Source organism: Notamacropus eugenii, chromosome 3 (genome assembly GCF_028372415.1).
Source record: "Notamacropus eugenii isolate mMacEug1 chromosome 3, mMacEug1.pri_v2, whole genome shotgun sequence".
In the NCBI taxonomy this organism is placed as follows: domain Eukaryota; kingdom Metazoa; phylum Chordata; class Mammalia; order Diprotodontia; family Macropodidae; genus Notamacropus; species Notamacropus eugenii.
Genome location: NC_092874.1, coordinates 486794253 through 486818061, shown reverse-complemented (window position 1 = coordinate 486818061; position 23809 = coordinate 486794253). Strand labels below are relative to the sequence as shown.

Below are 23809 nucleotides of genomic sequence, written 5' to 3'. Positions count from 1 at the left end.
GATGCCGTCTGAAAGGTCACCTGGACCAGCCCTCCCTGTCCAGATCCTCAGTGGGGTTTGGTGGAGCTAGGATTTGAATCCAGGCCTCCTTCCTCTGCCTCACGTGATGGGCCCCCAGTACAGTCTGAGTTCAACGGACGATTTCATCCTGTAGCCTTGTTTTTTTTTAACAAAAAAAGACCCTTAAAAACAATTCATTCTCCCCAAAGATGCCACTTCCCTCCTACCCCTCCTCCTTTACAACAGCAAGAGAAAAAACCCTGTAACGAGAGGAAGTGTAGTCAGGCCGCCTGGAGGGCGGCACCTGGAGGGCAGCACCTGGAGGCACCCACCCTCTGCAGCCACGCCCACTTGTTCTGGAGCACTTGGTCTGGTTCTGCTTCTTTAACTCTTTATCAGTCCATGCAGGTCTTCCCTTCATCATTCCTTGCGACACCAGCATTCCCACTAGCTACATGGCCTGCTGTTCTCTGGGGATGGTCAGCTCCTCAGGTTCCATTCTTGCCAGGGCTGCTGTCATGCTTGTCTGCTCTTTCTTTGCTCTCTTTGGGCCTGAGCAGTGGTGTTGCCATAGGTCAGAGGCGAAGTGCAGTGTAGATGTTATTTGGGACATTCCTTTGCGGAAGCTAGCCAGCGTTTATATCATACACAGTTCTCTTGGGAGAAACTAGGTCAAACCCTTTGCCAAAATGGGAGGCCCATGTCTGATTTACCAGTCTAGTAACTCAGTTGGAAAAACAAGTGAGGTCAGCCTGGCATGACCCGCTATTGATAAGGTCACGTGAGACTTTTTCTGAAGCGTTTAGCACCCATCTCCTGTGTGGAGCACCTGCTGTGAATCAGACCCTTTGCTGGACTGATCAGGCGGCCCCTGCCTCCGAGGAACCTCTGTGCCATTGCCTCATGTGCCAGAGAGATTGGAGACAGGAAAGCTCCCAACCCCTGGGCTTCCAGAGGTGTGGGCACCTGGCAGGGGGCACTGAAGGGTTAGATGTCAGACCTTGGGCACTGTTTGTGCAAGTGGTCACAGGTGAAAGAGTTTGGGTGACAACGAACAGCCCGCTTTAGCTGAGGAAGAGTTCATGGAAGTCAGTGATGTGGCAATCAGGCTACAGAGGTGTTGGCAGCCAGACTGTGGAGGGCAGAGATGTCTGAACTGGAAGAGTTGGAGGTAGACTGGGGAGCTGCTTGGAAATGGGGTGAAGGAGAAAGGTTTTGGACTGGGGGAACAAAGGAGATGTTTTTGGGGAAAGTTAGCAAGTTTTGTTTTAGACACGGTGAGCCTGATGGTGTGTGTTTAGACCCATGAGGCCTGGTGAAATATCCAGTGAGGGAATAGAAGGGTGGAGGAAGGGAAACTGGCCCTGAGTCTTGATGAGCATCCACTCAAGGGTGGGGCTGGTTTCCCTGCCAAGGAAAGCACAGAATGGTCAGGCAGGTGAGGAAGAACCAAGCCTGAGCATCGTCAAGGAGTCAGCAGCAGGAGGTAGCGAGAGCAGCATCCAACCTGACATTTACGGGGAGAGAGCAGGAGTGGGGAAGTGGCAGCTGTAGAGCTTGCACTGGGCTGGCAGGCATGAGGGGGAAGGCACGGTACTCACTGTTCAGGGTGACGGAGCCAGGAGGCAAGGAGAGAGTGGAGGAGATTCATTTGTGGATGACCCCTTCCCCACGCTAGGATTGTGGGTTGGGGAATGGGGGTGGTGTGTGAGAAGTCACCTGAGTAGAGGAAGGGTGAAGATGGGAAAGGTTTTGCATCACATGGTAGGGGCTGAAGAATACTGGAGAGGCAGATGAGGACAAGCTCATTTTGTGTTTACTCCCAGAGGCCACAGGGAGCCCCTGGAGTTTACAGAGTAGTTGGTGGCTGAATGAAGGATGGACTGGCATGGGGAGAGACTGCAGCAGAACAGGAAAGTGAGGGCAGAGGAGAGAGGGGAGGCGTATGTGAGAAGTGTCAGGGAGGTAGAGTCATTGGTGATGTGAGTGATGGCCCCAAGGAGGGCTCGGGAGGCTGCCTAGCTCCTCTAGGCAGAGGCCTCACACCCCTCTCCCCTACTTCCTCACCACCCCCCCCCCCCACCCCCCCACCCCCGCCCCAGCCAGACCTGTGGCTTCCAGGCAAAGCTGCAATGTTCCCTTCTCCTGTCTGTTGTCTTGGGCACTCTTGGTGGCCTCTGATCCACCTGGGCATTGCCAAGCTGTTGCAGTGTCCATCCTCTATCCCTCATTCTCACTCAGACTTGTTGTCATATGTCTCTTTAAAATTTGATGGTACCTCAGGACTCCCACTGAGTTTTGTGGGTTGCTCCAGAAGGCCCCTTTTCTTCTCTTATAGCCTTCGGGATTCCCCGACAGTGATTTTATCTGCCCAGCCTGGGCCTGAATGCTTTAAAATCTGGTTTCCAGTCACTCTAGAGGGTCTTATGTGTCTGTGGCCCAGGGTTGTGAGGGCAGAATTGGAAGCCCAACAAAATATGTGAACGTTTCTTCATAGAAAGAGTTTTTCTTGCTTTGGGGGGTGGGGGGAGGAGGAGGAAGGAAGGAGAGAATTTGGAACTGAAAGTGGTTGGTCGGCTGCTGTCCTTTGTTCTTGAAGACGGCTGCAACATCCTGACATCCAGGTCAGGGTACAGTGTGTCCAACTGTGGCTCATCAGACCAGTACAAGGAAGGCGCTGCCACACTGCAGGCAGAGTCCACAGGAACGTGTGGTTCACATCTCGCGTTTCCTTTGAGCTACAGCAGTTCTGCTTCACTTGTAGGGCACAGTCCCATCTCTGATGTGGGCATGCCATGCTGAGGGATCCTGTGCCAGCATCTCCCATGTCTCACAATCAGTTCCAAAGATCTTCAGAGAGACCTTGAGAGTGTCCTTGTATCATTTATTTTGACTCTGTATGCGTGATTTCCTTGTGAGAGTTCTCTAGTCTTTTTGGCATTTGAGTGCTGCGATTAGCCCGTTGGAATTATGCTCTCCACAGCAGAGTTCGGATGCTTGGCAGTTTAGTTCTAGTAAGGATCTCGTCCTGCCAGGTGATCATCAGACTCTTCCTAAGCCAATTCCAACAGTGATTCTGTTTCCTGGTGTGGCGTTCCTGTCCAGTTTTCACAGGCATACAACAGTGAGGTCGTAGACCTTGTGTTCGGGGAGGATCAGCACCTGTGGTGTGAAGGCTTTCGAGCCCTTTCCACCCAACTCTCAACCTGTGACTCCAAGCTGTGGCATGTGCAGTAGCTGGGCTAACCCAGGCTGAGTTAGGGGGGTGACCCCCAAGCATGTGAGGACATCCCCTGGCTGAATGGGTGGAGGAGAACATTATGTTCCAACAGCTATGAAAGTGGCCGAAGCAGACAGAGTAGGGTGCTTGAAGATGCCACTGGGCCATCACCGTTCATCTTGATTCTGTCCTGCCACGGCGCTGGGATGACTCTGGAGGAGAGAGTGAGGCCAATGGCTTCGTGCAATTCTGCCTCACTTCAACCCAATTTATGCATGAATCCAAAGACATCACCCCTACCATGGGACCGTTTTTACCTGTCTCAGAGTCCTGTGGTGACAGGTAAGTGACACAGCCCTGCACACAGGTGGCCTGGGCCATGGAGTCATCTTCTCACTGGAAACAACTGTGGCATTCAGCAGCCCCCTGGGTGTCTGATCGCATGGCTCGCTTCCTGGTGTGAAGAAGGGGCTGCTTACCCGACCCTGTCCTGATGGCCACGGCAGGCGGGCATCCCACCCTGTGGTTGAGACAAACAGAATGTACAAACCTGTCCATGGAGACTACTCCACTCCCCAATGGCACACGAAATGTTCACGCTTATGGATGCTGTGCAGTCCAGCAGCTCAGGTTGTGGGAGAACTCCAGACAGTGGCCCTGCGTGAAGCCAGGCCTGCTTCCTGAAGGGGGAACGGCTGCATGAAGGGAGCGCATGGAGCTGGCACCGACTTTGCAATAAATCTCATCCAGGAGCCGAAAATAAAATGGAATGGAAACATTTTTTTAAAAAAAAAATGACGCTTAATTTAACGCCAGCGTTCCTGCGCTGCTGTGCTGGCCTCTGTCCCCTCTAGTCTGTGTTTTTGTTTTTCCTTGTCTTTTCTTCTATTGGTTCTTCCTCTCAGCTCCCTCCTCCGAAAGCCCTTCCTTATAGAAGGGTCCCACCCTGCCCCTCACCTCCATCCAGAGCAAAGGGGCAGGCCATGCTTGCTCATCATTCCTCCCAAACCCCTGTTCTGGTGCTGCTCACACAAGCCCTCCGGCTTCCTCTGCATCTGTCCCTTCAGTCATTTCCTACAGTACAAAAGCCACCTTTCCAGGGCCTTGGCCCCGAGCTAGGGTACACCCATGGCTAGTTTCTGAATAGAAGTCAAGACCATGGTACAGTTAGTACAAGTAGTTCTGCCGAGTCCTTGGAAGACTGAATGGGTTTCTGGTTGACCAAAGCTGCTTTTAAAACATTTTCTGCTTTACCCGCTTTCAGAAACAAACAGAGAATGCACTTTGCCTTGAAAAGTCTGTTACAAGAAGCGCAGAACAACCTAAAGATATTTAAGGTAAGTTTGTTTCTCTTGGTGTGGTTTTTGGTAGTGGGGTTGATGCTTTTACAAGGTCATTAGCATGAGTAAGGTGAGTTTTTGAAAATCCTTACATAAGTCAAATTCTGTTCCAACACCCCCCTCCCTCCTTCCTTCCATCATGGGAAGCTTCCTCAGCATCTTGAAGAACTGTGGTTGGCCATGCATTGATCAGCGTTCCCTGTCTCTCAAAGTTGTTTTCTTTAGAATCTTGTGGTCGTCTCGGGGATCCTCCTGGTCCTGCTGGCTTCAGTCTTCTTCAGTTCACAGTCTTCCCAGGCTTCTCCGAAACCAGCCCTTTTGTCATTTCTTACATAATTACAATAATCTTCCCTCATATTCATATACTGTGATTTGTTTCAATATTCCCCGCTTGGTGGCTGCTCCCCTGAATTTCCAGTTCTTTGACATTACAAAAATAGCTGCTGTGAATGCTTTTGCAGATATGGGTCACTTGGCCCTTCTTTTGATCTCCTTGGGGTACATGTGGCTCCACGTTGCTTTACGGAATGGCTGGATTCATTCTCAGACCCACCACCAAGTGCTTCAGGTGCTTGTTTCTCCACAGTCCCTCCAACAATTTTCCTTTTCCTTTTTTGTCATCTTTGCCCATCTGATGCGTTGGCATTAAACTGGAACCTCAGAGTTGTTTGAATTTGTATCTTTCTTATCTTCAGTTATTTGGATCGTGTTTCCATGTGGCTGCTTGGATTTTGTCCTTTGAGGACCACTGACCATTAGCCTAGTCTTGAGAATGGCCCTTGTTCCAACAAATTGGAGTCAGTTCTTCGATGCCTTGGATAGGAGACCTTGACCCAGTTCTCTTCTCATTTTAACCGCAGTGGTTTTGTTTGCGCAGCACTCTTGGATCTCACAGAATCCTAGCTGCTTGTGATCCTGATAGGGATTCTCTTCCATAGGTCTGGAAGACAGCTTCGTCACTCCTCTCCATCGTTTGTAATGTCACGTCTTCTGTCTTAGTCTGTCTGCTTGGAGCTTCTCCTGTTAGGTCGTGTGAGATGCCAGGCGAGAGCTAATCTTGGCCCCCTGCTTTCCGGTTTTCTCAGAAAGTTTGCCAGCAGTGAGTGCTTGGCTTTCTTGTCACATGCCCTGTGTTGGCATTTGTTTGTTTTTCTAATTTGTGTATCTGATTCCTTCTACCAATTGTCCTTTCTGTTTTTTAACCAGTACCAAATGGTTCTGATTAGTGTTTTATGGCGCTGGTAGCCTTTGTTTTCCAAATTTAAAAAATTTCCCTCTAGATTCTTGACCATAAAGATGTCCAGATGAATTTTGTTATTATTTTTCTAGTTCCATAAAATAATGCTCTGCAGTTGGATTGTTATGGCACCGAATAACAAATTACCTGGGGCTGTGCTGTGATTTTTACTGTGATCACCTGCCTACCCATGAGCAGCGTGTCCTCACGCTGTCTTTCGGGTCGGCAGTTCTGCCTAGCGTTTTGTGCACCGTCTGTCGGCCCCGTATTTTGGACGGATTGTTTTCTTTCCTTCTCTCCCTGCTGGATTTTGTTGGCAATGTAAGGAAATGCCGAGGACTCAGGTGGATTTCTCGTATGTCCTACAGCTTAAGCCACGGTTTCAGTTGGCTCTTGATGGGCCGTCATGTCATTTGTCTGCTCTCTGCCTCGTTGCCGTAGTGAGCATGTTATGCTGACCCTGCCTCAGCCTTACCTCCAATCTTCACCCAGGAAGGGGCATAACTCCAGTCCAGAGGAGGCTCTTCTCAGCTCCCACTGAAACCTTCCTCCTGACCCTCACCTCTTGTCTTCTCTGGAATTTCAAGCTGATCCTCTTCTGCTGTGCCAGACTCTCCCTCACCTTCTGCCTTGGCTGGGGTGGCCACTCCCTGAGGAGAAGAGCCAGAGTCTCAGGGCCCAGAGTTCCTGCTGGTCCCAGGGCACCTGGGAATGGACCAGGCGACGGGGCTGAGGGAGGAGGCCCCCAGGGAAAGCGAGGAAGAGCATAGTGTAAGGATGGGAACCTCAGTCTTGGGTCAGAGGTGCGGGCAAATTGGACTCAGGGACCTCCCCTCTCATTCCTGTCCCTGCCTTCCCTCTCTCTCCTCTTCTCTTGTCTCTCCTCCTCCCTCCCTCCTTCTTTCACATACATGAAAACTGAATCATATGGGATTTCTGGAAGAAGGCAATTAGCTACTTAAAGAAATTGAAATTTGTTCTTATTTTTTTCTGTTGTAAAAATCCACCTCTGCGCCTCCCTCCTTTCCCTATCCCTGTTAAAAAAGAAAGAAAAAGCCAAATCCTTGTAGCAAGCATGCATCGTGAGGCAGACCTGGAGCTGGGTGTCCAGCAGGCGGTCACGCGTGTGCTGAAGTGCTTTCCAAGCATTTACCTCCTTTGATCCTGGCGCCAACGCTGGGAGGTGGGCGGCAGGCAGAGGCTGCCCCATGGAGCTCGATTTGAACCCCGGCTTTCTGACTTGAGGCCCAGCACCTCTCTCCAGTTGCAGCCCCTGGGGAAAGCTCGCTTGGCCATCGCTTGAGCAGAGTTTTTACCATGCTGCTGCTGTGAATCCTAAGTTGTCCTCCTGGTTCATCCCCACCGTCATTTCTTTTAGCACAGCGTCTTCCATCACACCACTACGCTTTGGTTGGCCACCCCTCAGTTTCCAGAGAGCTGCTGGCCATGTTTTTGTGCAGATGGTCTGTTCCTCCTTTTGTGCTCTCTAGGTCACAGGGCCGTGCAGCGAGTGCCTTGGGGTGCGGCTCCACACTGTTCCCAGAATGGCTCCACCAACAATGTACCAGTGGGCCTGTTTTCTCTCATCTTTCTCTGTTGTCACCTTTGCTTGGATTTCATCCTTTGAAATGTCCTGTTCAGATGCTTTGGGAAAATTAGCCATCTGGACACACTAGAGGTCTGTGGGCCAGAAGACCCAGGTTCTAGTCCTGTAAGCCCTCCGTGCTCATCATTCTGTAAAATGGGATCAGTGATGTCTGCTTGCCTGAAGCCAGCAGAGACCAACAGTGGGTGAAGTGGAAAGGTCATTCCCAATGGGAGGTGGGAGGAAAGGGAGGAGAGGAGCCGCCCACGACCCTCGCTTTCTCAATGCCACTCCCAGTGTGCTTTTCCACCTCACCTGCCTTCTGTTTCTCGGCAGAATGGCGAGCTCATCTACGGCTGCAGGGACCACCGGGACTCGGCCGCAGACTGGAATGAGCTAGCCGGACACCTGAAACCCTTCTTTTACCCCTCCAATGGGTTGGTCAGTGGGCCGCACTGCACCAGGACGGTCATCAAAGAGCTCATCCACGTCATCACGCTGACCTTGCTCAGCAGCACGGACAAGTGCCGGGCTGGGGACATGAAGGTGGTTCCTAACTCACAGGGGAGGAGCTGCTGTGAGGCCAGTCCCTTTAGTAAAGAGCTGCTGAGGAATGGTAAGGCTCCTGCTCCCCCTGCACCTGGTCACTCTGGGGGCCCATCCCCGGTTAGCGGCCTCTCTTCCAGTGGTTTTCCTGCAGACTGGTGGCTGTGGCTCCCTCTGACACCTGGGCCCCCCATCCTGCGCTTGGCCTCCCCACGCACCTGCTTCACGTTGGGCAGGTTACCTGTTCCCCTGTCCCCGTTGGTCAGCGTCAGCTTCCTCTTCTTGGTCTTTGCTGCTACCAAGAGGGTTTATCAGTGCTTCGCATCTAGGGGATCCATTTCCTTCCATTTTGGACTAGTCCCTGTCCTTCTGTCTTTGGGCTCTTTCTGAAACCCGGCTGCCCCGTTGACTCAGCCCCGCTGCCTCCCTCTGTAGTCCTGACTTTGCCCTCACCGTGCTTGGCTCTCTGCTCAAGGAGAGGGACTTGGCTGCCCCCTGCCCCCTCCCCACTGCCCCCTCCTCCAGTGAGGTTCATGCTGTTTCTATCCCCAGCCGTTCACTTTTGCAGATCCCTGGCACACTCCCCTTCCTTCCTCTTTCTCTCCTTCCCATCTCCAGCCCTTGTCCTCAGCAACGATCTAGCCACTCAGCTGCTCAATGTGTTCACCTCCCAGAGGCAGCCCTCCACCCCACCCCGGCCACACCCTTGACTTTGCCATCCCCCCAACATGGACCACCTTCATGCTCAAGAAGTCTCGAGTCACTTGCTGAGTCGTGTCTGACTCTGTGCCCCCGTGGGGCTTTCTTGGCGGACGCTGGCGCAGTTGGCCAGTTCCTTCTCCACCTCATTGTACTGATGAGGACTTGAGATAAACACAGCTGAAGTGACTTGCTCAGCATACATGTTTAGTGAGTGTCTGGGGCCAGATCTGAACCCTTCCTGCCGACTCCAGGCTCTGCACTCTGCACTGTGGCGCCCCTGGCGTTGCGCCTCTGCCTCCCATAGGTAACCCTGCTCCTCCGTCTCACCTTGACTTCTGATCCCTCCACCCCTTGATGCTCTCCCCTGCACTGACCACCCTCTGTCGCCTTTTAGCCAAGCAGCTACATTGTCCTCTTGAGTCGCCTACCCCCTTGTGTCCCTCGACCGTTCTGACGGGGTCCACTACAGATCTGTGTGACACACCCTTCACAGGGCCTTCACAGCTGCCCAGCAGTCCTGCGCAGCCTCCCTCCTCAGCCCCCTCTCCCTCCAAACCTTCTCACCTCTTCATACCTTCTCTCATCCCCTGGCCTAGACTTGGAAAACATGGAGGCCATTCTCCATGAGCTCTCCTTCTTGTCTCCTCATTCCTCCACCTCCGTCTGACATGAGGAGGGGACCTGACTCCGGGCCACGGCCCAGCTCTTTACTTAGTCAGATGATCCCATCCATCCCGCCTCCTGCGTCACCCCTCCTTCCCTCCTACCTCTAGACATGCTCTGGTCTCCCCATCAACAAACCCTTCAGTTCCCACTAACTCTCCTGTCTTCATCACGGGGGCTTCCACTCTCCTCACCCGGCTGCTGGCCTTGTCCTCTCCCGGCTGCTGGCCTTGTCCTCTCCCCAGAGTCACTGGCGGTCTCTCAATTGCCTTCCTCAATTTCTGTGACCTGGGGACCCTGCTCTCCTCTCCAGCGTTTCAGAACAGCCTTCCCTCTCTCCTGGCTCTTCCCCTGCCTCTCTGCCTGCTTCTCCTCCATCTATGCGGCTGGATCTAGCAGATCACGCCCTCTAGCTGGGGTGTCATGTCAGGCCCCTTCTCTTCTCCCTCCATCGTACCCCCTGGGTGATCTCATCAGCTCACCCCTGCCCTTTGTGCCTCCCAGCTCGGGCCTGATCATGTCATCCCCCACTCAGCAAACCCTAGCAGCGGCCTCTGGCCCCTACAGCAAGGACGGAGTCCTCCCTTTGGCCTTGGTCATCCTTGCTTACTGAGCCCCCTTCCTTTCTAGCCTTCTTAACCATACCAATTCTCCATGTACCCCTCTATCAGGCGATGCCAGCCTTTCAGCTGTGACCATCTCTACTTTGGTCACTCTTCTCTGGCCATCACCTTCCTCATATCTGTCTGCTGACCTCCCCAGTTTCTGATAGCGACCCCTCCTAGAGGAAGCCTTCTGGGGCTTTCCCTCTTACTGGCTCTTCATTCTACACAGAGTTGCAGAGGGGCCTGTGTGGCGCGCTCCTCCACCTTCTCTACCCCCAGGTCCATCCTGAGTGCTGAATGCACAGGGATCGGCTAATGAATGAATTGGAATTCTAATTCGTTGAGTGCTAATGATGGGTGTGGTGGTCTGGTGTGCATGTGTGTTCACGCGTGTGTGTGCGTGTGTGGGAGGGCTGGGTCCTGGCCTCCCTTTTCCCAGAGGTGCCATTTAACTCAGTCAGAGATAACCACAAGGGACCACTGGGTGACATGAGTTCTTGTGTTGTTTGTCTAAGACTCGGGGAGACCTGGGCGTGCTTTAAGGGAAAGGGAAGGAGAATACACATTTATCTAGTGCCCACTTTTTGCCAGGCTTATCTCTGGTCCTTACAACAAGGCTGGGAGGTAGGTGCTGTTGTCGTCCTTGGTTTTTACAGATGAGGAAACTGAGGCAGGCAGTGCTTAGGCGATTTGCCCAGTCACACAAGTGTCTGGATTTGAACTCAGGGCTTCCTGGCTCCAGGCCCAGAGTGTGTGCCACTGCACTGCCTAGCTGCCTCACAGGACTTAAAAAATCGGTGATGGGGGAGAGGCTGAAAATGGAGGAGTGACCCTCATCACACCTCTCTTGATGACTGACCAGACTGTGAAGTCCTGCAGGTTTCAGTCTGTTGTTATCACCCTAGCACATAGCAGCCTGGCCCACAGCAGGCGATTAATAAGGGCACGTGGGCACCTCTCTTCCCCCTCCCCCGTGTTCTCCTCCATGGGCATTACCAGACAGAATGTGGACTGTCAGTGAGGGCCATGGCCTGGACTTGTTGCGCATGGCACAGACACCCACAGTGAACCTGATTTACTCTCTTGGGGTTAGGGAGAGAGACCCAGGCAGTGGGGAGCAGAGCAGGACTCTCAGGTGTGGGAGAGGGCCCAGGCCAGAGGGCAGATGGGGCTGCTGGGCCCTGCTTTGGGAATGCAGAACTGCCTGGGGGGGGCTGTGGGAGAAGGAAGGAGGGAAACGAAGGCTCACCAGGCCTCCAGAGGCCCCGCTGCCCCATCAGTTCTGGCAATGCATGGAAATGGCCGTGGCCAGTGATTCCCTAGCTTCGCCTGTCTGGCTTTAGGTGGTCATTTCTGTGCCTTTCTCATGCCCTGTTGCTTGTAGGGAAAAGCCACGTGGAAGGCTCAGGGCTGCCCAGGGGCTGTCTTCTCTACAAAACTCTGCAGGCCCAGATGCTGGACCTCCTGGACATCGAGGGCCTTTACCCACTCTACCGCCGTGTCGAGCGCCACCTGCAGGAGTTTCCTGAGGAGAGGTAGAGCTCGGGAGGCCTTGGTTCCAGCCCTGGCATGGGGGCATCCAGGCTGGTCCTGCAGTGACCATCTGCGGGAGTCGGGGAAGGGCACCATGGGTCATGGACTGATGGACACCTGGTGTCCAGTGCAAGAATGTGGCTGGTTTTGTCTCTCCCCTTGCCCCAGACCAAACCGACAAAACAAGAGGGGGCCATGTGGGCATTGGGCAGGCCTGCAGCCATCTGAGGCCCCTGCCCCCAGACCTGCCCTGCCTCTGGCCCCAGTGCCTGATGCTTGTTCAGTCTTTGGCCACACGAGGGCACTGTTGCTCCAACTTCAGGGGCTGCCAGGCCCCATGCCTCCCTGAGGCCTCTTGCTTTTCTTCCACTGCCCTGTCTGCCTTGGGGCTGCCCCTGAGGGCACGCGGCTGCTCTGGGCACTGCCCACAGCTCTCCCTTCTGTCTGCACTTGCCCAAGTCCCTTCTTTCTGTCTGTCATCCCACCACACACCTCGCCTTCCCCCCTGTCTCCGCCCAGGACAGGCCTTCATCCTTCCATGTCAGACCCAGACTCCTTTTCCTTATGCTTTGGAGCATCATAGAAGGGAGCTGGGGGAGCCTCTGCAGCCCCACCCCCTCATTTTACAGCATGAAAGTCGAGGTAGAGAAGTTAAAGGACTCCCCCAGGGGTTGGCTGGCCAGTAAGTGTCCAAGGCTGAATTCCAGCCCAGGTTGGTCTTCCTAACTCCCAGTGCAGGGTCCAGTTTCCTCCGCCAAGCTGCCACTTCCATCATCCCCCTGCCTGGGATCCCTTTCCCACTGTATGTGCACAAGGGCTCTGGGCCCCTCGGTGGGTATGCAGCAGGCGGGCTGAGCCCACCTCTCCCTCCTTTTCCTCAGGGACCTACTCCAGATGGACGGGCCTTATAATGAAGCCTTTTACCAGAAGCTCTGCGACCTCTCCACAGAAGATGACGGGACGCTGGCCTACGCCCTGACCAAGGTACTGACCCCTGGGGTTAGGCCTGGGAGCAGGCGCCGTAGGCATCAGGCCCTCCCAGGCCTCCTCTCCCCAGAGATGAGGTTTGCACTTGACACACAGTAGGTGCTTCATCAGCGCTGGCTTGCTCCACTTCCTGCTTCCCTCCCTTCCTTGTGGGTAGATGACACTTTTCTTTATAGGCATCCCTCAGGGCACATTAGTGGGGTGGGTCCAGACCTCTCCCCTAAAGAAAAAAGGCCCAGGTGACCATAGTGGACCCCAGGCCCCCTCTGCAGATGCTCTGGGCTAAAGAATTGTGGTGGCAAAGCTCACTTCTGGGCTGCTGGAAACCAGGCCAAAGCCTGCGGGTTGCTCTCAGCTACAGCCCCCTGAGCCATGCTGTGGCTCTGGCCTAGGCTGGGGACTGGCTGCTTTTGCTTGCTGATGCGTGTTCCCACGGGGAGTGTGAGTGACCCAGGACGCCGTCTGGGGGCTGCCCGGCTCCAGTGGTTTTCAGTGGAAAGGTGTCCTGCTTGTTCTGAACAGACTGGCGGGTGTGGTGATAGTGCTCAAGGAGCGGAACTTGGGTGACTGCAGAGGGCCTTAGGGGCACTTGGTCCAGAGGATGCCTCCCACAAGGGCCTTTATCACTGCGAGAGGTGGGGGAACCGAGCCTGAGTGACGGCCTGGGGCAGGTGGGAGGGGAGGCTCTAGGTGAGACCCCCCCCCCACAAAGTGGGGCCTGGAGGCTCCATTGGGGGTATCTACTTTCATTCTGGGTGAGAGGTTCTCTGGAGTTTGGGGGCACAGGGAGGGGGGAGCTCCCCCTAGTGTTGCTTGGTGGCAGCCAGAGGGGAAGGCACACACAGGTGGGCACTCTCCCCACCAGCATGATTCAAATGCCAATCTCTTGGGAGGCTGGTGCCATTTCCTTCCATGCAGAAGGCGCTGGCCTGTTGCCCCAAGGCTGGGCAGCCCGTGGCATGCCGTGTTTGTTACGCCCTAGCATCTCCCCTTTTTTTGAGAAGCTGGGGCCATCAAGGCGTCACATAGCCGAAAGGCTACGTCCTGTGCTTTGGGCGTTGCCAGTGTCTGAGTGGGGCTGTGAGATGCTGCCCATGCACGGTGGAATGGGGCCCCTTACGCTCGTTTCTGGGGCTACCGGTCCAAGGGCTGCCTGTGACCCCAGCCTGTTGCTCACCCCGTACTTCCCTCTGTTGCCAGGTCCAGCAATACCGAGTGGCCATGACTGCCAAGGATTGCTCCATCATGATCGCGCTGTCGCCCTGTCTGCAGGATGAGTGGTGAGGGTCCCAGGGCTCCTAAGCTGACTGGGATCTGTGGGCTGCGGGTTGGCAGGAGTCGGGGGGGATTTGAGCCATGGAGGGAAGAGGGCACCCGAGAGCTCATCTTTCCCCAGGCTTGTCAGTTACTCTCTTGCTCAGGACAGCCTTGATGCCAGGCTAGTTGCCCACGTGGCCAAGGCACACATGAGGCAGGGTCCTTCAGGTGCCAGCAGCCATAGACAGGAGGGGACACAGGGACACCCTGGGATTCAGTTCCACTCTATTTCTGAGACCAGACCAAGGCCCTGAGGAAACCAGTGCAGGCTTGTCCACTATAGAGAGCCAGCGCCTGTTGGAGCCCAGCCACTGAGGACCGCGGGCACTTACCGGCCATGCTCTGGCTGGGGGGGATCTCCCGGCACTGGTGGCTCCCCTTGGGTCCTGGCCAGCCAAGAGTAGACTCCTAAGACAGTCCCCCCAGCACAGTGGCCCCAGCAGAGGGTCACTCAGAGGAGGCCCTCTGGGGTCACTCCCAAGTTTTTAGCCCCTTGGTTTAGCGTTCTTTCTCTTGCTCTGAGAAACTTGGGAGCTGAGCTGGGGGAGGCATGGGTGGTCTCATGTCCCTGCGGAGGGGGCTGAACTTGGGCCTCCAAGGGTCTCGGGAGTGGAGCTGCTGAGGGGCAGCCTGGCCCGAAGAGCAGGTTTAAGCACCCGCTGTGTGCCGCTGATGCCCTGGCTTCTGTGTCCGCAGCCCTGACCAGCGCCCCATCATCCCTGCGTCCAGGACCAGATTCACCTTCTCCGTCTCCGTCTTGGACCTGGACCTGAAGCCATATGAAAGCATCCCCCATCAGCACAGTTTGGACAGCAAGATTGTCAGCTACTACCTGAGGCACGTGCTCCCTAAGAAGGAGCCCGAGGACTGCACACTGGTCCTGCACAAGGTGTAGAGCCCAGGTGGGCGGGCACTGGGAGGGGCTGTGGCTCCTCCTGTCGTGGCCAGGGGAGATTTTGCGGCTGTGAATGTTTTTGCTCTGACCACGCTGAAAGAACTGGAGCACTTGAAGGAATGCGTGGCCCTGTGGGCACCCCCTCCAGCCCCCTCACCTGTGGGGCTGCCATGGGGAATCCCACTGGGCTTTGTTCCCTGACAAAAGAGGGCATGAACTTCCTAGAGCCCCACCCCTTGGCTGCCCTCTGTCCCCCTCCAGAAGTGCCCTTGTCTCTAACCCCTGTGGTGGTGCTTGCTGCGTGTCCCTGGGCCCCGCTGCCACCGGGGTCACACTTGAGGGTAGGGGTAGGGGGTGGGGGATTCCCCATGTGCTGCTATTGAGAATTATGGTCAAGATGGTGAAGCCAGGGCGGCCAGAGGCCCTCAAACGCATCCATTTTCTCAAGGGTTTTGTTTTCAGCTCAAGCTTCTTCTCTAATTAGACCCAGCATGGAAGACTGGGAGGCGTATGCTTTGGAGTGGGCAGTTGGCCACTCCCTCGTGGCTCTCAGGTTTGGCCGGGAGGGCTGGACATGACTTGTGCCTGGGGACCCCTTCTCTGTGCCTGTCCCTCCCCGGGCTTTGTCCTCGATGGGCCCATGAGGGGAAGGGCTGCACTTGGATAAGGCTCTTTCCCAGGACTGCCACCTTGCACACCACCTGTGATCTCTTGAACCCCTTGTGGACAGAGGAGCCAGTCCCCTCCTCCCTGTCCAGTGGTCTGCCTGCAGCCCTGAACCCTCTTCATGTAATTCATTCAGCTTGGAGAGTCTTGTGTGGATACTGTGCCCTGAGTAATGTGAATCTGGATCGATCCCTGTGCCCTCTTGTGGTTCTGCCTGTGGCCCAGACACTCCCGTGAAGGAGAACCCTCCCCTCAGGCTGATAGCCATCCCTTGAGGGATTTTCTGTAGGTTCAAAACCCACCCACTTTTGGAGAGCAGAGTTGGGGATCATGAGGCTCCTTCTGGGGAAAAGATTGCGGCAGTTGTTGATGACATGGGCAGCCTCCACCCCAGGGATCCTGAGAAATCTGACCTCTGGGCTGGCCCCTCACTCCCTCCTTCCACGTTTCAGCTGGGCAGCTGAGAAGGAGTGAGACCAAGCCCCTACCCAGTGTAGACAGGGTGTGGGCCAGGGCAGCCCTTGGGTTTTCCGAGGGTTGCTCTCTCCAGGCAGGAAAGTCAGGATAGAAATCTGCCCTGGCCCTGGCGGTCCCTGCCACAGCTCTCACACTGACCCCTTGCTCTCCACGTACACTGACACGCTCTGGTCCCCATTGGTGGCTGGGCTTTCCCTGAGCCCACACTCATCACAGCACTTTGAGATGGGGACAGTGTAAGGGCCCACGTACGTCCATGGAGGGACAGGAGACTGTCATAGGCCGACACCCAGCTCTGCTGCCCCTTGCTGGGTCACAGCCTGTGGTCACTGCTACCTTGGGGTGAGGAGACAAAGCATGGGCTCTGGAGGCCATTGTGGTAACTGACCACACTGTGGGACTGCCTTCTTTATGGTGAGAAGGGAGGGTCAGAGGGAGCGCCCTGGCCGCAGGGGCTGGTCTTGTGGTGGTGACCCGGGCCCCAGGGTGGACGGCACCCCCAGGGGAGGGACTCCCTTGTACTTTCAGAATCCCCACATTAGGGACACACAACCACTGCGGCTGTAGCCGCTGCCCAGCTTTTTACAGTACACTAGCGGGCCTGTCACTTTTTATTTAAATGGCTCTATTTATTTTTCCTGTCATGACGCTCTCTCACGTGCCATACTTGTACAGAGCATGGAGGAGGGTTTGGTTTCTAAATGAAAAAATCGCAAAGGTTTCCATTCCATGTAATCGGCAGCTCCAGAGGAGCAGAGTCCTGATTAAAGAACCTTCCCACACAGCCCGGCTTGCCAGAGCAGTGCTCTTCATTCTGCGTTCACCAGCTCGATGAGGCTTGCCAGGGCAGCCTCGATGCCCAGCAGCCGCAGGAGGGTCCGGAAGCAGCGGGGGGCCTGTGTCACTACGTTCTTCTTGTCCAGGCTCAGGGCTTTAGGGGGAAAGCAGAAGCCCCTTCAGCAGTGGTCAGCTCAGGCTCAGGCAGGGGGATGGGGGCGGCTCTGAGGTGGGACCAGGCTCCTAGAGCCTGCTTATGGAGGGGGGGGGTGCTGCTCATTGCTTGTTCTGAGGGGCCCGTGGGGCAGCTGCATCTCTGCTGGGCTGGGTCTCTTCCCCCCCCTTCACCCTGTGCATGCAGACTGGTTAGTGAGGCTTCAGCCTCATCACCCTGGAGCCAGAGGAAAGACACGGGCCTGTCCCTAGGCCCTGACTCAAGGGGCAGACACCACAAATTTACTGTCTACCTTAGGGCCTTTTAGTAGGGAAAGGCAGGAATCACATTAAGGGAGCATCAGCACCCATCTTGTGGCAGGCCTGGGTGGGGGAGGCCCCGGGGTCTTGGAGCCCTACCTTGCTCTGGGATTTTTGTCAGAAGGTCCAGCTCGGGCATAACCTTCCCTTCTTCATCTACATGCACCCTCCACACGACCATAAGCTCAAATCTGTCAGGGGTAGGGTTGGCACCATTCAGTCTCTCACAGCCCCCAGAGGCATTAACTTCTTGGCCACCCAGGATGGAGAGGGGCTGTCCTCCGTGTGGGCCCTCCCTCCACTCATGCAGATTGCAACCCCTGGAGAGGCCCTCACTTGATGGACTGTGGCAAGCTTGTCCTGGTGGACAAACGGATGGCCAGCCCAGTGGGAAATGCTTGATGTTGAGAACATGGCCAGTCCACAAAGGATTACTAGCTAACCAATCAAGCAGGGTTTATTGGAGCTGGCTATGGACCAGGCCCTACCCTAAGTGCTTGTGCCACACCCCCAGGTCAGAGAGCACCAGCCAAAGCTGATTCTGTCAGGCAGGATGAGATTTCCTGGGGCATGAGGACATGGTGGTGTCGAGAGACAAGTTCTAACATGGTGCAGATGGAGAGTGTGGAGACAGGAGACGGGGTGTCATGGGAGGCAGTGAGGGTAAGCAGGCCAGAAAGGGAGAAGGGGCTAGGGCATAAAAGCCCTTCAGAAAAGTCTGTATTTGATCCTGGAGGAAACAGCCAGATTGGCCAGACCCTTGGGTGGGTGAGGAGAGGATGCTAAGTAGGGAGATGCGGGCACCCCACGAAGCTCCTGAGGGTGCCTGGGCTTAAAGAGTGACTGCGCCAGGGGAAGGGTGGACATGGGGTCAGCCACGTGGGGTAGGAGGGACCCATGGGAGGCAACATTGGACTCGGAAGGGGACAGCTTCACTGCCGTGGACTCACCCAGGCACAGAGGGGCTCTGGAGCACCATGGCATCTGCAGCGGGGCCTTCTGGGAGCTGTACCACCTTGGGGTGTTTCTCCTTACAGGAAAAGAAAGGAAACTGGTTCTTAAAAACAACTCTACTTCCTGAGACCCTCCTGTAGCCCCCGAAGTCCCCTAGCCCAGCCCCACAGCCAGCAGGTCTTGGGCTTCTGAGCCAGAAGGGGTCCAAGGTTCGCCGCTGAAGGTGTGGCTCAGTATTTGGGACTGGCTTTTTCTCTGCCACAGGAGGCTGGAGATTAGTCAGCAAGCACCAAGAAGGGCCTCCTTTGGGTGGAGCAGGCTCACCTGGCTACTTCTCCAATGGTGGAAGGAGAAGTGTGCCAAATGCACCCCCATTTTACCAGTCCTCAGCTGTAACTGAGGCAGGGAGTGGTAAGAGCTAGCTCCACAGTGGCACGTGAACCCATGTCTCCAGAATTAAAGCTATCACAGCCAGTTTCTGTGGACGAGCTTGGGATGCATCCATTCAGACTGGCTGTGAGGGCTTGGACAAATCCCCTCCCCTGAGTCTGAGTCTCCTCCTGGAGGGATGACAATGGTTCTGTCCAGGATCTGGAGATCCCCTATGGGGCGGAGCCCCTCGACCCTGTCCAGGCAGGCAACCTGAGTCATGCTTCACCTCTGAAGGCCTCAGTTTCCTCCTCTGTGAGATGGGCACCCTGGCAGGGCAGAGCAAGAGGCCCAGCATACCACAGGTGCTCCATAAGTGCATCATTATGGAGGGAGCCACAAGGGAGGGAGGGCCCAGAGCTGGAAGCCAGCCAGCAGCCCAACACAAGGCCAAATCCTGCCCACATCGAGCCTGGCATCTGAAACCATGACAAAACCCCAGGACAGGTGAACAGCGACAGAGACAGAGGGCCAAGGAACAAGAAGCACTGGTGAAGTGCTCACTGGGTACGGGGCTCCCGGGACTCCCCTAGACCTCGATGGGGGCGGGGCCACAAATGACAGGCAGGCGGGAGCTTCAGATGGAAGGGGGTGGGGGCAACACAAGGGCCACGAGACTGGGAAGGGTGCTAGGTGTCAAACTGAGGAATGTGTGTTTTAAGGAAGGGGGTTCACATTTGTTCCTTAGGTAACTAAAGGAGGAAGGGGGTGTGGGGGCCACGATGGAGAGGAAAGTGGTCCCCATCCCTGCCCCCTGGCAGCTGTGGGGTGAGGGAGTGAGGGGTGGGCAGCAGCATCACTAGCTGTGGACGGTTGGTTCTAAGGCCGACCCAATGGAAGGAGGGAAATGAGCCAGTTGGGTAGGATTAGGGGGTGTGACAGTGAGGGGTGTCTGGTGAGGCCTGAAACCACCCTGGGAAGAGGTGACCTCTCCCCTAAATGCTGCAGCATGTGCCCCTGGGGGGAAGGACCCTCGTTGGATTCTGAGGAGGAAGGGGGGCAGCCCCCCATGCAGGGTCCCAAGGGCTAGCCAGGCAGCCTGGGGCAGAGGGAACAGGGTGCTCCCCTCCCCTTCCCAAGGACGCTGGCACTTCTCATAGCTGGGGCCTGTCAGGGTTTCCATTCCCGCTGCATGTGCCAAACCAGTTGCTTTGTGGCTGGGCAAGCAGGGCTCAGGCTTTCCCCGCAGCGGCAAAGCCAAAAGCAGAAGACGCTGCTGCTGGTTTGTAAAATGGAAAGTCTTGGTTGAGTTCTCAACCTCAAGACCTTCCCAACAAACACGGGCTGGAGGAGGGCCAGGGGAGCCGGCGCCTCTCGCGGTGTCCGGGCTGCAGCGACTGCCAACCTCAGCACTTTCCAAGCTTTGCTTCATATGGAGCATATGGAACACATTAGGGACAGTCTCGAGGCCTAAACAGAGGGAGGGGCAGGGGGGCTCCCTGGCCTGAGGAGCAGGAGGCCTGGGGTCAGGTTGGGCTTGGTCTGCAGAGAGGACCAGGGAGCAGAGAGGTACCCAAAGGGGACAAGGGGGCAGAAGGAAGCGGAGCTGGGGGCATGCTTTGGGCAGCTGGGGCAAGAGTTATGGCCCCTTCCCTGTGGTTTAGTCCCAAGGTCTGGAGAAAGTGCTGGAGTACAAGGCTGGCCCCCCACCCTCAAGTGCTGGGGTCTCACCTCTGCCTCCCTGTCCATCTCTCTACATACATGTACATCAACATCTCCCCCATTAGTCTGTGCGGCCCCTGGGGTCAGGAACTGCCTTAGTAAATCTTGGTCAACTGACCTTAGAGACACTTAGGAAGATTCCCACCGGACTGGGGGCCCTTCCACTTCCTGTGCCTGGCCCCCCTTGGGGATTTTGTTGGATCAAGCCTAAGGACCTCTTCCTTCTCAGAATCAGGTTTTTAATGCAGAAAATAAAACACCTAGGATTATCCATGAGCAGAAGAGACACTGCCAAAGGCCAGGTAAAGTCCCCCTGCTTGGCACACCTGGACCCACCACACTTGCCTGTCAAAAGACTGTTCTCAGGCCAGTCCCAAATGCTCCCCAGAACCCTGGGCAGGATGGGGGAGAGACCTTTTGGGAGGGGGCCTCAGGTCCCTACCATCCGGAGGTTACTCCCTGGAAAGACCCCAGTCTGAGAACTGTCTATCCTCATCGTACACTTTTGGGAAGCTTTCCCAGGACAGGGAAGCAGGAAGTCAGGAAGGAGTGCAGGTGGGGATGTGGGGAGGACACGGGGCCTGCTGATGCAGGGGCAGCCTGGCCAGGCCCCAAACCCGCCTTTGTTTCATGGCTGTATAGTAATGGATGGATGGATATTTGTGCCTTTGTGGCATGGCTAAGCCTGGCCCCAGAGAGCTGCCTAAGGGATGCTGAGAACTCTGGGGGCTGAATGTGGGGCAGTTGGACAGGAAGTGCATGGAAGCTGAGGACATAAAGGGCATGTCTGAGAGACATAGGACCAAAGAAGGCAGGAGGCCAGAGGCTGGACATGCAGAGAGAGGGAGAGGTGAGCCCACCTATCAGCAGAACTGGAGGGAGGGCCAGGCAGACCCCACTGTGGCCAAGGGTCTAGGACCAGGCCAACTGGCCAGTGCTGGCCTTCAGGTGTGCCTCTGCTGATCGCGGGGGAGGCCGCCCCTGTGGGCCCCCCTGGGGATTGCTTGGGGTGGGGGGGTGTCCAGTGTTCCTTGGGTTCCCCTTCCAAGCTGATGTGCCAGGCCGGATTCAGGGTTGTGCATCTTCAGCTGCCCGCCACATGTGTATTGTTTGCACAGAATTAACAACTGGTTCCCCCCCACCCATCCCCAACTCAGCGCTTGAGCTTAGAGACGGGTCTCAGCCAAGTCAGCTTAGTCTGTGACCTCAGAAAGGGGTCAACAAGGTAGGACAGAAGCCCCTGAAGACTGTGTGCCTGCTGCCTAGCACGGTACCCTGCATATCGCGGGTGCTTCCTCCCTCCCCCCTCCATCCTCCCACCTGCATGGTTTCTGCCACCCTTTCCTGGCAGGGCTCCTCCTCCCTCCCTCCCTCCCTGTGCCTTCCCTAGTAGTCCTGTAGTCTCTCCCCTCCTCCAGGGCAGGGGTTCCTTTGGTCTCTCAGGACTTAGCCTGGGGCCCTGCATACAGTAAGTGCTTTATAAAGGCTTAGTGGCGACCTGGCAAGGCCACAGAATGACAAAGAAGCCCATGGGCCACTCCCTTCCGTGAAAAGCAAAGAGTATTGATTAAATGCCTGAGTTGTGGGGTGGGCATGATGGGAACATGGAGGGGAAGGGAGCCCTTCCTGCCAGGGTCTGTCCATGACAAAACAAAGGAGAACAGGGACACACCTGCTTCCAGAAGTGGGGGACAGTGACTTCATGGGGGTGGGAGGAAGGGAGGCAGAGGCCCATGAACCACCACTGTGCTGGGGGAGCTGGCTCAGTAGGGACTGGGAGTTCTTCAGGACAGAATCCTGAAGCCACAAAGGGAGAAGGGGGAGACCACAGGGGAGAGATGGTCTGGGGAGGCTGATGGCGATGCCCCAGTGGCATTTGTAGGGTACTCTGAGGTTTGTCAAACCCTTTACATGTGCCATGCAGGGGAGGGCATGAGGGCACCACCCCGGGCAGAGAGGGGATGCTTGATAAAGGAGACAGTCTGGGCTGAGTGCCAGGGAAAGCTTCTGGGGTGATCACTCTTCACAAGAAGAATGGGTTACTCTGGAAGCAGAGGGTCCCCCCCCACCAGAGGTCTCTGGGTAGTGGTTGAACACCACTTATGGACTGTGATCCTGGGAGGGAGGGCTCTGGGAGGTCTGAGACCCCTTATAGCTGCCTAAGAAAACCTCTATGGATGAGGTTCTAGTTTCACTGGACAGAGAAGGGTCTGAGGCTCAGAAGTGACTTGTCCAGGGTCCTGGAGCTGATCAAGAAGTGTCCAAGGGAGGATTCTGAAAGGGAACAGATTTAGGAAGCCTTCTCCCTGGAGTGGGGGAGTCCTTGGGCCCAGGTTTCCCTTCCTCCAGAGTCAGGTGATTTCCATATAAGGCTACGTACTGCTTTAGGATCAGTGATTGGATATGACTCATAACTCCTCAATGCCTAATTTGCATATAACATGTGGGTTTTCGCGGGCTTTGTAAAGTCCAGGAGCAGGAAATTTGAACTGGGTTTCAAAAGGGAGTGGTCAGATGTCCTGCCTAGGATGTAAGACCTAGCTAATAATGGCCAGCTGTGGGAGGGGGCTTTTCGTGTCAGGGTCTATATACTGCCACTCTGCTTCTGTAAGGCGCCTCCCGACTCCAGCTTTACTGGGGAAGGGACCGCCCGGTTTCTTGCGAGAACTGAATAAAGGAGATTTTCTGTTTTTACCTTGAGAGGACTCTGAGCAGTCAATTTGAGTAAGGGGGTTCATGCTTTCCCCCCCCCACAATTCGAACCCAGGCTATCCTTCCATGCTCTTTTCACGTCATGCTTGCTGCAGACATGGTATTTTTACACAACCCATTTCCAGTTTCCCTTGTGAACAACCATAATGGAGAATAATTTGTCTACTAACAACACTGTACAAAGGAGAACTTCCATAGCCTTCACACTGCCCAACCACAGACCCAGGGAGAGAGGCCTCCTCATGGCATCAGGGGGCCAAGGAAGCTCCAGCTGGGCCCACAGGCATGAGTTAGGATGGGCCTCAGAGATGTATTCCTTCCTGTGGTCACTGAGAGCCTGGATGCAGAGACAAGGAGGGAGATGGGAGGCCTGAGGCTGGGAGAGCACTTGGAAGGGCTCAGGGTGGGAAGGACTTTCAAAGCCAGAAGGAGGATGGTTTTATCTGGGATCCCCCTGGAGGAAGGAAGCCTTGGGAGTTTTCTGTTCTCTGTCCTTATATTTGTCACTGAAGATGGAAATGGAAGGAAAATGGTCTAGTGGGAACGGGTTTGCATTAAACATCACCGATAAGGGTCTGACACCCACCTTCTACAAGAGCACCAAGAACTGTTTCCTGAGTGATAAATAGTCAAGAGACACAAGTCAGTGGCTTTCAAAAGAAATGCAAACTGGGGACTTAGGCCTGTTCCCAGCCCCTAAGCTTCTGTGGCAGATCAAGGGACCCCACAGCTGACCCAGAAGGCCAGGCAAAGGTTACATTTGGCCAGAGTTGATGGAGGCCCTGCTCCTTACGTGCACACTCATCAGTATGTCCTGGCATGAAAGCCGAGGCATCCAGACAAACAGCAAAGGAGTCATTGAGCATCCCCTTCCTCTTAACGAACAGGGTCCCCAAGCAAAGGCAGAAGCCCTGCCGGAGGTCTTGCCAAAACAGAACCTTGTGTTATCAGAGGCCAGAAAACCTGGCCAGCACTAGCAGCAGTGCCGGGATCAAAACCCATGTCTGTGGGTATGTCCTGACAAGCAC

General features: G+C 55.4%; 2 protein-coding genes across 7 annotated transcripts in view; one reads left to right on the top strand and one right to left on the bottom strand.

Annotated features, from left to right (window-relative positions):
* IPPK (inositol-pentakisphosphate 2-kinase) overlaps positions 1-16557 on the top strand; it is a 46849-nt gene extending 30292 nt beyond the window's left edge. For all 3 annotated transcript variants that reach the window (XM_072599208.1, XM_072599209.1, XM_072599210.1), the window contains 6 exons: positions 4485-4557; positions 7719-7998; positions 11283-11433; positions 12313-12415; positions 13619-13698; positions 14432-16557. In XM_072599208.1, coding sequence (XP_072455309.1) covers positions 4485-4557; positions 7719-7998; positions 11283-11433; positions 12313-12415; positions 13619-13698; positions 14432-14630 — 886 coding nt within the window. In that variant the 3' untranslated portion in view covers positions 14631-16557. The remainder of the gene's footprint in view (positions 1-4484; positions 4558-7718; positions 7999-11282; positions 11434-12312; positions 12416-13618; positions 13699-14431) is intronic.
* CENPP (centromere protein P) overlaps positions 16382-23809 on the bottom strand; it is a 193638-nt gene continuing 186210 nt past the window's right edge. For 2 of the 4 annotated variants that reach the window (XM_072599216.1, XM_072599218.1), the window contains exons 6-8: positions 17975-18054; positions 17124-17215; positions 16382-16704 (exon numbers count right to left, since the gene is read on the bottom strand). In XM_072599216.1, the coding sequence (XP_072455317.1) occupies positions 16583-16704; positions 17124-17215; positions 17975-18054 (294 nt within the window). In that variant the 3' untranslated portion in view covers positions 16382-16582. The remainder of the gene's footprint in view (positions 16705-17123; positions 17216-17974; positions 18055-23809) is intronic. The other 2 variants (XM_072599214.1, XM_072599215.1) reach the window with 1 other exon arrangement.